The sequence below is a fragment of the Megalops cyprinoides genome, chromosome 4 (assembly GCF_013368585.1).
Source record: "Megalops cyprinoides isolate fMegCyp1 chromosome 4, fMegCyp1.pri, whole genome shotgun sequence".
Lineage (NCBI taxonomy): Eukaryota > Metazoa > Chordata > Actinopteri > Elopiformes > Megalopidae > Megalops > Megalops cyprinoides.
The window spans coordinates 14,568,737-14,582,859 of record NC_050586.1 but is presented as its reverse complement, the minus strand read 5'-3'; the positions used below and the strand labels follow the sequence as shown (position 1 = coordinate 14,582,859).

Below are 14,123 nucleotides of genomic sequence, written 5' to 3'. Positions count from 1 at the left end.
ATAACTTACACAGATTTGAATATGACGTGGGTCAATGAAAATAGATTCATGTATTGATTTATTTTTATGTTTTAATTTGATTAGGCATCTTTTGTCGGTGATTCAGTCAGTTGTTAATTTTGAGATCCTTATGGTTTTTTGCTTGTGTTGTAGGTCTACCTCACTTGTAAGTTGCTTTGGAAAAAGGCGTCTGCCAAATGAATAAATGTAAATGTAAAGTAAATGAAAACCAGCAAACCTCTCATATGTTAAACCTTTTATTTTATGTTACAGTCTGGCCTACAGGAGGATATTGCAAAACCTGAGAATACTAGAGCTACTAAACCCAAACACAAAACTCAGAGTGAATGTTTTTGCCATTAAACTGATGGTAATTATGAAAATTTTGACCACTTACCTTGTAAATACCCATGTATCAGCGTACAAAGTGCTCTTCCAACCATAAATTGAATCATGCTGATGGGATTCTGGCTACCAGCCTGCTGCATGCCAACAAAATTATGCTCTTTTGGAAAGCCCACATTAACCTATTACAATCAACGTGGCCTTTAAAATATTTAGATGTTAATCTATCAAAAGACAATATGTGGACTGAATTTCCTAGAAATCATCACAGAGCAAACCCTTTGCTCTACACCTTTATATTGCTCTAGGTACAATTTTTCCCCCAAACCTATGATGACAAAGTTATACCACAGAAAACTGTAAAATTACTTTATTAACTGTCAAGCTTCTTTCTTGACAGTATTGGATGTTTATTATAGAGCTATTTGCCTTACATGATCAAATAGGCAATAATGGCAATCTTCTCTATTTGACCCACGTTTTTTTGGTTCACCCAGGTGATGCCCACTTAAGGTAGTCTGTTGTAATAACAGCAAGTCTTTGCCTCTAAGGTAAAATGAAGTTTAAATAAAGTGGCTTTAGAACAGAACTGAAGTAGAACAGATTCATATTTCTAAGGTACATAAACAGAAACCACATGAAAATTTTTGTTCCAGGCACCATATCTTTAATATATTAATTAAGAATTATAACCACACATTCTAATATTGATCTCCAAATTGAATGAATAAATGTGAAAACAAGCAAACAGCTTTTTACAGCAAAGCAGAATCCAGATTTTGAGTTCTTTGTTTTTGTTTATTGAATACTCATTTAGGGAATACCAGTACTTAATTCTTCACATACACCCTATCAGAAACCAGCCTATCTGTATATAACAGAACAAACACATCTGTAAAGTAGCAGTAGGAGTTCTTCGTGTAGATCTCGGTTGAGTGATAGGGTGGGGTTGGATTTTATTTTCATGATTCCTCCTTCTCATCTCCGTGAGTGATGATATAACACAGGGACTTGTAGTCAATGTTGCCGGTGACGTCAATTGGGGCCACAGAGAAGGCTTGGTCCACCTGGCATTTGTATCAAAAAAGTGCCAAAATAGCTTTTCAGATATATTTAGAATGGAATGTGGTAGACTGTCTAGCATCTTACAGAGAGAGCTGCTGACTGTAGGTGTGAAGAATCACACCAGTGTTACTCATTTATCATTAGAATACATAACACCTCAAACATGACTGAATTGTAACTTTCTTGTCAATATATACCACATTTTGAAGTATAAAAAACTACACACCTCTTCCGCTGTGAATTTGTCAGCTTGAGTCATCAGCAGCCTTTTAAACCTTTAGGACAAAAAAAGGATAACATAAACCCACATGCTGACTAAATGGTAAACTGTATGTTAAATATATCTCCCTAATTTGATTATTAAATTGTGAAAGTGGCATGAGTTAATCCTTTGGTAAAATTGGTATGAAAATGTGGTTTAGATTTATTTTCATTTCAGGTGACACATTTACACATTTTTGCTTAATAAAAATAGGTTAGATATGAACAACATAATGAAATAAGATCAATTTTAATAGCCTGCACCACTGTGCTATACATGTCTGTTAAATGAAGCTATCCATTGGGATCTGAAAACTGAATGGTAGTGGGTAATGGAAGTAGCTAAAATGGTAAGGACTATGTTGCTGCTGGTCAGTACTGCAAGATGTGCCTGGTACTACTCACTCATCCTTGTTGACAAAGCCAGTGGCATTTGGGTCAAATAATTTGAAGGCAGCAAGGATAGTCTCTTCTGGATCAGTGCCTTTGGAAACAATATTATCTTGTGAGTTCTATTTATCCAACAACAGTTTGACAATGTGAAAATGAACATATGACCTCATCTAGGGAAAGTGACCCTGCAACACTCAAAGCTAAATTTGCTTTAAGACCCTAAACAGGAGGCCAAGAGGGCAATCTTTGACTACATAAAATACCAGGGGTTTGATGCTACAGGAGTGGTGTTTTAAGTATTGTGTGCACTTATAGATAGATTGATGTCAATTGTAAAATAACTGAAAATTTGATCTATACATCTTTGATTTGAATACTGAGTATTATACTTAGTGTTACTGTGAATTTCTTGTCTCAATCTGAAGTGTATTTTTGTGGTAACTATCAATATGAAAAAAGGAATAAAAGCTTTAAAAAAGGCCATTTTGATTTCCTTTCATAGAATTTATTGCTATTGTTTTAAGGAAGTTTTCCTGTCATGGTACTGACAAACAGGAGCCAGAATTGTGTAAAGAAATCTTAATACAGAAATGGCTGAAATATACATAGACAAAGTTATTATGGACATATAGCAAATCATGTGGTGTGTCATGATGTTATGTTTTATACATATTCCTTCTTTACTCTGCTTTGAAAGTTTAATATTGCAAATATAAGCAATAATAGTTTTCAAAAGTAGGATAATCTGAAACTTTAGTACAGGATGTACTTTTAAATGAATTTTTCAAAATACAGGACAGAGATGAAAAAATGCAGATTAATTTTCCTCAACCCATGGATGAAAAATGTTTTCCACTGCTCTGAAGACATGATCCAGCACAGCTGTTTCTTTTAACCGCTTGCAAAAGGCAGCCATAGCTTACCATTGAGCTTCTCGCCAAAGAGAGTGAGGAAGACTGTGAAGTTGATGGGTCCTTTCCCCTCTGCCAGCATTTCCTCCAGCTCTTCATCCTTCACGTTCAACTTCCCTGTGACATACACACACACACCCATACACACATGTGAGTGCACACACACACACACACACAGATTGTTTAGTTCTCTCTCACACCTACAGAAATAACTGGGCAAGGTTTTTGCTTTTCATACTCTAAGGGAACATTGGAAAACCTACCCAGCTGTGCATAGGTTTCCTTGAGATCCTGTAGTTTAATGATGCCATCTCGATCCTGATCAATGCAGCTGAAAGCCTGTAGATATTGTATGCTGATAAGCAGATCGTCAAAGGGGAAGTCATACATTTCATATGTAAAACACTACATTTTGTTTTAACTTGTTCTTGCTTAGTAATGTTTCCTGAGACCTAAATGATAGGTCTAAAGTGCACTGCTACCAAACAGTCACGGGAACAGTCTGCTTGCCTAACTTGTGACTAGAGCCATGGGAGGATATTCGTGAAGGGAGGGGAGTAAGAATCATGTGCTCCATGCATCCAAATTATCACACAGTGTCCCACACAGCTGTCACTCCCAGTGTTTCATTGGTTTTAATACCAATTTAAGTAGGGTTGGCAGACGTCTACATGTATTTACATCACAAAGACTTTCCTTTAAAATTGAATTGACCTTTAATCACAAAATATTGTTCAATTCAGCTGTCAAGCCAGATATATCGGCAACTAATTGCTGAAGTGTTCTAGGCAGACTTTGCAGTTATGCCGGGTGAAATGTCTTCGGCAGTGCACAGCAACAGATTAAACTTCTTCAAATAACATTAAATGAGTCTTCAGAAGTCAAGAACTCTAAGACCTTTCTACTCACAAGTACAATTAAAGGAACCTTGATGTCACCTTTAACCTAGAGCTCCAGTTTCATATCCGTAATGAAAATCAAACTGAATCCAGGTTTCGCCTATGGCAGGAACAACAGTGACTAAAAGTAGTAGCTAGTGGATACCTTATAAACATGCAGTTAGTTAGCAGACTTGAACAATTTTACTGACTCAAGAGAAAATGAGATTCACAAGATCACCAATGAACGTCGAATTGAAGCAGACTTGTATGCTGGATAGCGTACCTCCTTGAACTCCTGAATTTGCGACTGCTCGAACATTGAGAAGACATTGGAGGAGCCCCTCTGCGAGCGCTTGGCCGCAGCCTTGCTCTTGGCAGCTGCCTTCTTGCTGGCCTAATGCACAGGAGACACTGACTAATGCCACATGTTCAATGACCTTCACAGCACAGCATTTCCACTGCTCTATGATGACCTTCTGTGAGTTACACTGACGGGGGAATTAACTGAAAAGCTGAAACAAAGAGAACTGCCAAAGTTTTTACTTTTATCCAAATAAATATATAATGAATGCTTCCTTTATTAAAAAAAATACTTTAATCACTTGACCATTAAATAATGCAAGATGAACTAAAGTCTCTCATATATATATACCATCTGCTGCTGTAAAGTGAATTTTGTGTAATTTTTTTTTATTGCAAAAAACAAGTGAAGACTTCAATCAATATACTCACCATGTCAATGATGTCTGGATGTCTTTGTGCCCCAAACCGTAGCAATGCTGATGGGGGTTATATGTATGGCACGCCTTATCTGCTGGCCTCCTATAATAAGTAAGTGGTGGCAATCACAGTCCCTTACATGGCAATTTACAAGCCTTTGCCCCTGGTGACCATGATAAGTGCCCAAGTGCCTGGATTCCTCTGGGTGGAACAGAGATAGGGGAACAGTGGGGCAGCTCAGATCTACAGCCTCAGCTATGCTGGTAAAGCAGAGGGTGAGAGACAAGCATTTATGAATATCCACTAGAAAAATGAGGTGGATTTTTGACTTGTCCCCTTTAAAGCTATGCAAAAAAGCAATGTAGGACCAGTGTGCTCGTGTCACCTGAAATTGTTTATTGTGCATTGATCAAGCCATAGTTTTGTAGTGAAAAACTAAGGGCAAAGCTGTAATTGCTTGTCTTTTATTATAATTATGTTATTCTGTTGTGTAATTCATTTCTCAGGAGAGTTGATCATTCTCAAGATCGATGGCTGTGAAAATTCCACAGACAAGTGGACGTTTTTACCCAGAGCCAAAAAAGCGCATCCACCCCTGCTCCTAAACTGTGAGTGTACAACGTTCCTGAAAATCTTTTGGATTGTGGCTCTCAAACCAGATGAACATTTCACTTCTTAGTTTCCAACATTCAAAGAAACATTTGTTAAGTAGAGCACAGTGGAGGTGAGCTGTTGCATTACATTACATTACTTCATTTAGCGGACGCTTTTACCAAGAGTGACTTCCAATATATGTGCAAAATGCTTGCGTTGGCCGGGAATCGAACCCGGGTCAACTGCTTGGAAGGCAGCTATGCTAACCACTATACCACCAACGCTGGATGCTGTTGCAGGGCTGGGAACTGCACACATACCCTGTAAGGACATGCCGACACAAACGTCATCCGCTGTCTACTGCTCCCCCCCTCCACTGCCACAGGGAGCCCGCATCACCTCCTCTCACATTATCATGCATCATCACACACGCTTATTTTGGCACCACAAAATAACACTTTTACTGCCACTTTAAGGATGCTTGGAGCCTTAAAGTGGAGCCCTGCAAATGGCTCACTGCAATAAGGCACTGTGAGGTAGAGGAAACAGGAAGGCAATGACCCAGAGTAAATTTATTCAATTTTTCAGGTCCAGACAGTGTACATATATTACAACATTTTCAACAATTTCTGGTTACAATGATATTTACAATGATTTTTCATGTCTTACATATACAAAGCACATTTCATTATTAAAAATAAAATACTGTTATTTCATATCTTCGTCAATGCGTAATATTTCCCTGATAACATGGATTTGCTCAGTTGAAAGATGGATACAGATACAGGCACTGAGAATGGATGAAAATTGTCATGGAAAAGGAATAATCATCTGATTGTCTGTATATTCTAATGTTTAGCTCTGATTTCCAATGTGTCATTTTAACTTAACAGTTTACCAATGACCATTTTTAAGATCTTTCTGGAAACGTACTTTACATGTGTTTTCAACTATCCTTCATAAGAGGTTGCAGGTGGTTTCTGTGCAAACATCTCAATATTTCAAACTTCTGTTGAAAACAATTCATTTCTAGAAAACTGCATTTCTAGCAAACTGCCATGTGTTAGAAAGTAATGTCTTTGATAACACTTTCTCTGCTCAGCACACTTTCAGTCCAATAGATTTAAAGCCTTTGTGTTGTCCTAAGCTAACCAAAGGTACAAAACAACAAAAATAAAAAAAATGATATATTATATTCTCATTCAAGTTCTATAAGCGTTAATCACAAGAAATGTGAATGTTGAATTTCCTAACACGTCTAGCATCCACATTAAATACAGTTTATAACCACATTAGTGAATCCTGCCCAGGAACAGGTATCCATGTTTCATTGCCAGTTGTGTTAGTATATCATTCTCATGGCTGCTGTGCAATTCTAATGCTATTGACAGAGTTTTGCATTGTGGACAGGGGTTTATACATCTTTCTGAGGTGATGGAGTAAAAAACGTGAATGTAATCTAGAAACTTGGGACTGTCTGCATGTTTGAAAGCTCTACTAAAATGTTATTCTGCTTCAGAGAAATTTGTGGTTCTTGTGCACCCTGAGGTATTCTCCACACAGCATCCTATTTGGAGTATTGAAATTCTAACAGCAATCCCCAGGACTTGAAAACATATGATCCTTTACATAAGGTCAGCAATGTGTGCCGATTCCCCCTCTGGTGGTCGAAGGCTGCAAGATGCCTTTCAGGGTGTCAGCATGCAGGCTGCCATCTTGCAGGCCACTGCAGAGATCAACGCCGCACCCCGTCCGCTCCCCTCTTCTGACTGGATAAAGGTGATGTCACAATGAGGCGTCAGTTCCCGAACTATTTTGTGGAATCTGTCTTGAAAACTGGAGAGAGATGTTGAAGCCAGGATCAGAAAGCATAATTTGATAAAGAGGGGAAAGAAAAATCTAAAAGGGTCAGTCAGACACAAGAGATAATGTGTGTCAAATATAATCACGAAACGCAATGAAAAGTTGTTCCTCTCTCTCACCAAGGGTGCAGTTTGTAGACGGAGCCATCAACGCCCACAGTGATCTTCAGCGCCTCCTGGCTGCGGCGCTCCCTCATGCGGTTGATCACCCCTGCCAGGCCCGCTCCGCACATGTGGGCAGCCCGTGTGGACACCCTCTCACAGGCCAGACGCACAATGTCACAGTCCAGCTCCGAGGGCAGCAGCCCCAGTGTTGTCAGGATGTTGTAGATCTGCTTTCGGTCCCCAGAGTCACTGCCAAGAGGGCAGGACAGACCATCCCCATCAACTACATTCTGTGCAAGTGGGTGTCCAGTTGCATTTTATTTGTGGTTGTCAATGTGAGCCACTTAACAAATCCTGAGGTTCGTAACCTGTCATTAACAAGCATCAATGACTTTTTTTTTTCAAAATCATCTACCAATCATATGTTATTCCCCAGGCTAATAGATGCCTATACAAACAGGCTGAAGTAATGTCTGCCTTGCAGTGTATGATACTAGAATAGCCCTTTAAAGTGGCAATGAATGTGATCCTCACCTCTCGATCTGGGACACGAAGCGGGTCTCAAAGCTGCCCCGGGTCTTCAGCAGGTCAGAGGCCTCGCCGTTGAACAGAAGGTCCTCGTTGACCAGCTTCAGCAGCACCAGGCGGACCAGCTCACCCATGTACTTCCCGCTGATGAGCTTCTCATAGCTGGGAGGGGAAGAGACGTGTGTCACCAGACACGTGGATCGTCATCACTTCCCGCTCGGAAGCAGGGGCCAGAAAAAAGCCAACGCATCTCAGACGCTGGCCACAGGAGCCCCGATGCTGCGCACTGTAAACACCCATTAGAGCGGCACTGCTAATGACAGAGTTGCCACCATTACAGAGCATTAATCTGCGTCCGCGAGCCAGATTGATGGTGCGGATTCGGCCGCACGCCACAGAAAAACAAGCCGGCTGCCTGGAGACCGCACAAGAGCCGTAGGGTGAACAACAGAGAGCCACACAGGTCTCACTGCTCATGAGATCTCACAGGTGTAATGTGGCCCCTCCTGCACAGGTCTCACAGGCTCACCTGATGTCTCACCTGTTACCTCTCACCTAGACTGAGCCCTTTTTTATAAACAACGTTGCTGCCTTCCTAGTACTGTATAAACTGTATACTGTACGTGTATGCAAAAAATTGTTATATATTCATAAACATATATTTCCCACATGCAATGACATACACAGAGTATGTATTGCCTCAAAGAATCATGATATGAATTTAACATTGAATACAGTACTTATCATGGCTGCCTAAATGACAAACAACAACTAACAATGTGCAACAATATAGGATGACAGTCAATGGGGTCAGGTATACATCACATTCACTACAGTTGCTTAGCAGACACTCTTTTCCACACTGATTTACACAGCTTATATTTTAATATGATATCCATTTATACAGAGGGACATTTACTATTATTTTACACTTTGGCTAAGTACCTTGTACCAAAGTGTATACTGTTAGTGCTCCACCCAGGAAGCCTGCAATCCTCGGGATACAAGCCCGATTCTTTACAACTACACTGTACAACTGCCTATAGGTATAACTGAGAGGGATCTCTGAAGAATGGGACTCACAGCTGCTGGCCTGGATTGAGTGACATCTCGTCCACCACCCTGTCGTACTCAAGGCGGAACTCCTCCAGCTCGCCGTTACCTCCAAAAGCTCCCCATTCGGTGTTCACACACATGCGCCCCTCCTCCCCCTCCACTAGCTCCACCGTGCGCATCTCCTCCATGTAGCACGCATTGCAACCTGTCCCTGAGCGCGAGCGAGAGACAAAGAGAGAGGGAGAGAAGGTGATTGGAGGAGGAAGAAGTCAGCCATGCAGCCACTGATGACAAAAGTACATGTGGGAGCACGTGTGAAGTACTGTGTCATTAAACCACCGCAACTTGATGGTTCAAGGGAATTCCTCCTCACCTACAATCATCCCAACCTCACAGCTACGGTCCTCGTAGTAACAGGAAATCATTGTGGCCACTGTGTCGTTTACCATCGCAACAACATCCATCTCAAAGTCCTGAGTGGTAGAGAGTCATAGAGGTTTGACACATGCCTTGCCTGGATTGATTGCTTTGCAAGCGTGTATGAATTTAACAGAGGGCCCAGGCAACATTGCTTTCAGATTTAAGGGCCACAGGCCATCCGGGTATTATACAGTGGGCCCCACTTGTATGCACAGTATCATTACTAATCCTGCAGGTTTTGAACCAGTGTGGCTGGTGAGTAAATGGATGGCCTGACTGACCCCTCTCCTTTTGATGGCATCCCGGAGCAAGCCCACCACGTTGTTGCCTTCAGCCCCGGAGGCCTTGAAACCTTTGGTCCAATTCAGCAGGATTCCCTGGGAAGAAGGGACAGGTATGTCAGTGTCATGTGTGTGAGTACCTACTCCGTGCATGTTAGCTCGGTGCCTGCGACTCTCACCTTATCTATGTCCTCGTGACGTACGGGGAAGGAGAAGGTGAAGCCTAGGGGCAGCTTCTTGTGCTTAAGGTGGTGCTTGGTCAGAAAGTCTGAGATGCACTCAGCAACGTAGTCAAAGAGCTTTGCAGAGCAGGGAGAAATACATGCCAGCTTAGAACACTGACAGTAATGACATCTTAAAAAGGTCCTCATAAGCGAGCAGGAATATAGAGATAAACCATATAGCCCTTATGTCCATCCAGCTGTTATGCCATTGCCGCCTTAGGCCCGGGCACTCACCATTTCTGCTGTGCCCGTCATGGCATCCTCTGGGATGGAGTACATCTGGTGCTTCGTCTCCACCTTCCAGCCCCTTTCCTCATCCTCTCCCACCTTCACCAGCATCACCCGGAAATTTGTCCCTCCAAGGTCCAGGGCCAAGAAATCCCCCACCTCTGACAGACAGTTATAGGAAAACAGCAATATAGTTACAACAGCCAATACAGTCTCCAAATGGACAAGATAGAGTGGGCAGCCATTTCAGTATGCACACTTTCATTTACGTGAAATGACCATATACACTGAAATGACCTGGATTTTTAAAGATACTGTCTGAATATGAAATTGTCCCTTGTGGAATTCAGACACACAATCATCTGTTTAAAAGGCCAATTCCATATTAGGTAATCCATGTCACTACTGAAAATGAAAGCAGGGATGCTCAGTTCAAACTATCTAAGCAAGACACTGGTAGGTCAATTAATATGTTCCTCTCTGATTTTTTGTGCAGACATTTAGCAATGCTGCGTTGTAAATATGAGGTCCACAGAGGGCCCAGGGTTTTTTCCCCAGCACCTGGTTGAGAGTGTGTACCTGAACCCTCTGGGGTGGAGCGCACGTAAGTGGGCAACATCTTCACGCTGGCCTTGTCGTGTGTCTCCAAACGCAGCCCACGATCCATTTCATGTTGCATTCGCCTCATCACTTCCTTCAGTTCCTCTTTTTTCAGCAGGAACTCTGACAGGATTTGTTCCACCTGAGAGAAGGCGTGGCAAAAAAAAGGAAAAGAGGATTCCAATTCCTGTACAGCTGAATTATTCTTATTTCTGTGTGATTACAACCACAGTATCCAGAGGGAGAATGTGTAGAAGAGAACTATCAGTTTGGCCTTTGCTAATCCAACCAGCCATTTACTCCAGCTTTTCACACAGAGCATGCACATTCTTTCAGTCTTTTTAATGTTTTACAAACACAATTAATTCAAAAAATCAAAAGCTAATAGTGATTATCCTGCTATCAGTTTTTGAATTCATATCCCCTAATTGTTACTGTAACCCCCTGATAACAATGCAGTGACCTCTGGAAAACGTAGAGCAGTTTCTCAGTCAGGAAATGTTCATAAAACATTCTTACATTCTTGCACAGTAAAAACAAGTGTAGTTACTTAGAAATGCTTTGAAAATACAGACTGTGTAATGGTTACCAGAAATCCCAAACCATTTACCATCAAGCTCTACGAAAGGCTTACCATGATAACTCTCTCAACAACAGAGCTGTATCTAGAGAGCACCTTCATCTTCCCCACGTGGCAAGTTGACCCAAGCGTGTGTGTGCTGAAGTGTATTAGTGTGTGTGTTCAAGTGTGTGTGAGTGTGACTTCAAGGGCTGAGAACAGATGGACAGGAAGCTTAGCTGTTTTTATGGTCCAGTGACACGGGTTGGTACCATGCACACAAACACACACACACACACACACACAAACATAGTCAATCCTGTTCACCTACCAAGGCTTTGTCACTCGAGAGCATTGCTTCTTACTAAACCCAATGAACAACATCAAGATGATCTACAGTGAATGACAGCACTCAAATTAAATCCAACTGATGTGACTGAATTGAGTAACTGTTTCTAAGGAGGGACTCCATCTGAGAGTATGTTGCCCACCTCTGTGTGTTTATGGAGTCTAATGAGAACTAAAGCCCCTGAGAATGAATTTACTCTAACAGATATAAACTTCAAACTGGTTTAACAAACTTTATAAACAATGTTTAGATCTAAGCTTACATTACTAACAGTGGCATTAGAATGACACAGTTGAATCAATCAACATAGTGCATACTATAAATATCACTATCTATTTTAGAAACTGCCAATTTCAGATAATCCCACAATACATGATAAATAACAAAGTCTTGACATGAAATACTCAATAAAGAAAACAGACAATTAAATTTGTTTGCCAGAAGAACTATATGCTTTTATATAGAATGAACTTGATCACGTAATTGCAAAACAGATAATGAAATAAACTGACAACATTCTTTATTATCGTAAGCAGCTAACACACATTTAACATCAAATGAATGCATATAAGAATATATGAGCTCCATAGAAAGCATTCACTTTGATGTTTCGAGTCTCAGCAGATCCAGTGAAGCAGTACACAGTATGCATCACTTGGTCTGTACAAAACCCTCAGCATTATATAACAATATAGGAGGAACCTCCCACTCCACACGTCAGTTACAGTACCGCATCCTTAAAAGGCCAGGCCTCATAGCAAGGGTGGAATATCCTGAAACAATGTGCTGCTAGCAGGATCACCCTGCCTTATGTTGCCTGATTGCTACAATAATCAAGTTAACTCACAGCATGTCCTTACATATTGTTATGAGCGGAAACTGTTTGCGCTATGATATCCACGCATATAGTACCAATCATCTATATCATCTAGTGTTCACAGAGCCTTTACCTCCTGAATTTATTTCACTAGCTTGCAATCTAACTCCTCTCGATGTTATCTGTGTATTACTACAAAACAAAGTTAATGTACAATGTGGCCACTTTTAAGGTCACTCGAAAGTGTGTGTCTCACAGCTCAACAAGTATGACTTATCAGGCATGTATTTCGGGTCATGTAAACCCAAACATAGAGGTGACTTGAATGTGTGCCAAGTGCTTCTATGCAGATGATTACCATGGGTTATTAAACACAATTAGAGTGCTCTTACTGTTGGCCTACTGTTTGCGTAGTTTGCCAGGTGATTCACCTCACCAAAGGCATCAGCGGAAGGTAAACCAACCTGAAAGATACAGTGAGGCTGTATGCTAGTAAAAAAAAAACACTAAATAAAGAGCATAACTTCATAGATCAAGATTAGTAGTCATCTTGAAATGTTCTTAAAACTTCTAACCCCCTTAAAATTATACACCCAATATAAGTCCCAGTCGTCATAATTCTTGGGTTCACGAACATTTTTCACTGACTTTGAATATCATTTATTCGTCTGAAAAAATTACTTCATATTCAGTATCATCCGTGCACACAAACAGTTGCCCTACTTGGCCCCCTTAACAGATCTTGATGCATCTTCAGGACGAACACCCACTATGAGAAAGAACCTTTACCCATCATAGCTAGCAACAAAACGCTCGAGCTCATGTCTTACTGAACTTTACTCTGAAGTGCTGCTTTTGCTTCCAGCCACACAACCTCTTCATCGTGAATGTTATGTATATAGTTGTGTTAAAAGTCTCCTGTTTTAATAGTCTCTGGGTGATATGTTCACGGTAGGAAAACCTTCTTCGGACTTGTAGGTTGGCATTTTGCGTATGATTTTACACATAACTTCCTTTTCACGCTGATCTTCAATAACATTATAAACCAGTCTCTCCTTACCTTGTGCATGGTGCGACGATCCATCGTACCTATACTCCCGGTCATGAGTACCGTGCTAGTGAACGTCGACTCGTCTGGCGAACGGCAAGATGTTTTTGGTAGGTTTTGGTTATTCTTTCTGCTACTAGAACTGAACGTAATGTGCACAAACTATTGTCATAAATATGCAGATTTCAGTGACCCGTTGTGTTTGCACTTGTATACAAGTACTGTCGCATTCAAAAGCTATTTATTTTTCCAGTAAAGTCATTTTGAGAACAGTTTATTTGCAGGCTACATATTTATTGATTCACATGATTGTATTTCTAGGGAGCGAGTTTTTTGCTCTTATCATTTCGTGGTAGCATCACATTGTTTCTGGTGTCCCAAATATTTTTAAAACGAGTCAATATTTAGATTGATCTTAAGGCAATAACAGATATGTCGACTGTCTCATTAACCACATATCCTTAACATTTTGACCAAATGTCCATGTAAAAAAGTCATCTTCGTTGTTCTGTCAATCAAATACAGGTCCATGTAATCCGTATGATACTGCGCGTAATTGTTCCAGCATCGTTGCCGAGTTGCGTAACTGCTATTCGATACTGAGTGGTGATAATCCCAGTTTACTGTTTTCTCAGTTCTTGACACTTTCAAAAATTCAGAACTTAAATCGAAACATCCAGCAGTCTAAAACAGATTATCTATCATCAGCAACAGGTGCGCAGTGGGTCGAAGTAGTTTGATTCATTTTCGGCGAACTTCGGCTACGCATGGCATATAATGCCCCACTACCTTCGTCGTCTTTCTGTTGCGAAAAACACCATTTAATCCTCACGATAAAAAAAACTCAGAAATTGTTGTTCCGGAATTTGTAATATT

General features: G+C 40.8%; 2 protein-coding genes and 1 non-coding gene across 3 annotated transcripts; all 3 read right to left on the bottom strand.

Annotated features, from left to right (window-relative positions):
- Window positions 1-1,307: 1,307 nt before the first annotated feature.
- Window positions 1,308-7,180, bottom strand: myl7 (myosin, light chain 7, regulatory). The gene is made up of 7 exons (XM_036526085.1): window positions 7,173-7,180; window positions 4,140-4,224; window positions 3,239-3,314; window positions 2,988-3,092; window positions 2,077-2,155; window positions 1,637-1,685; window positions 1,308-1,412 (listed from the first exon to the last, which is right to left on the bottom strand). The coding sequence occupies exons 1-7, from the start codon at window positions 7,178-7,180 to the stop codon at window positions 1,308-1,310; spliced, it is 507 nt and encodes a 168-aa protein (XP_036381978.1).
- On the bottom strand, window positions 5,383-5,454 carry trnag-ucc. The gene has a single exon. It is a non-coding gene; the product is annotated as a tRNA-Gly (tRNA).
- Window positions 7,181-8,744: 1,564 nt separating the features above from the next.
- gck (glucokinase (hexokinase 4)) lies at window positions 8,745-13,283 on the bottom strand. The gene is made up of 7 exons (XM_036526195.1): window positions 13,260-13,283; window positions 10,454-10,616; window positions 9,881-10,035; window positions 9,602-9,721; window positions 9,423-9,518; window positions 9,095-9,194; window positions 8,745-8,932 (listed from the first exon to the last, which is right to left on the bottom strand). Exons 1-7 carry the CDS (start codon window positions 13,281-13,283, stop codon window positions 8,745-8,747), a joined length of 846 nt encoding a protein of 281 aa, XP_036382088.1.
- Window positions 13,284-14,123: the final 840 nt, after the last annotated feature.

Excerpts from the sequence above, each read along its gene's own strand:
- myl7 (XM_036526085.1), bottom strand. Across the intron at positions 3,315-4,139 it reads AAATTCAGGAGTTCAAGGAG|GCTTTCAGCTGCATTGATCA; the intron begins GTACGCTATCCA and ends CAATATCTACAG. Across the intron at positions 1,413-1,636 it reads ACAAATTCACAGCGGAAGAG|GTGGACCAAGCCTTCTCTGT; the intron begins GTGTGTAGTTTT and ends TACAAATGCCAG.
- gck (XM_036526195.1), bottom strand. The coding sequence starts at position 13,283 with ATGGATCGTCGCACCATGCACAAG. Across the intron at positions 9,722-9,880 it reads TGACGGGCACAGCAGAAATG|CTCTTTGACTACGTTGCTGA; the intron begins GTGAGTGCCCGG and ends TGCTCTGCAAAG. Across the intron at positions 9,519-9,601 it reads GTCACGAGGACATAGATAAG|GGAATCCTGCTGAATTGGAC; the intron begins GTGAGAGTCGCA and ends CCTTCTTCCCAG.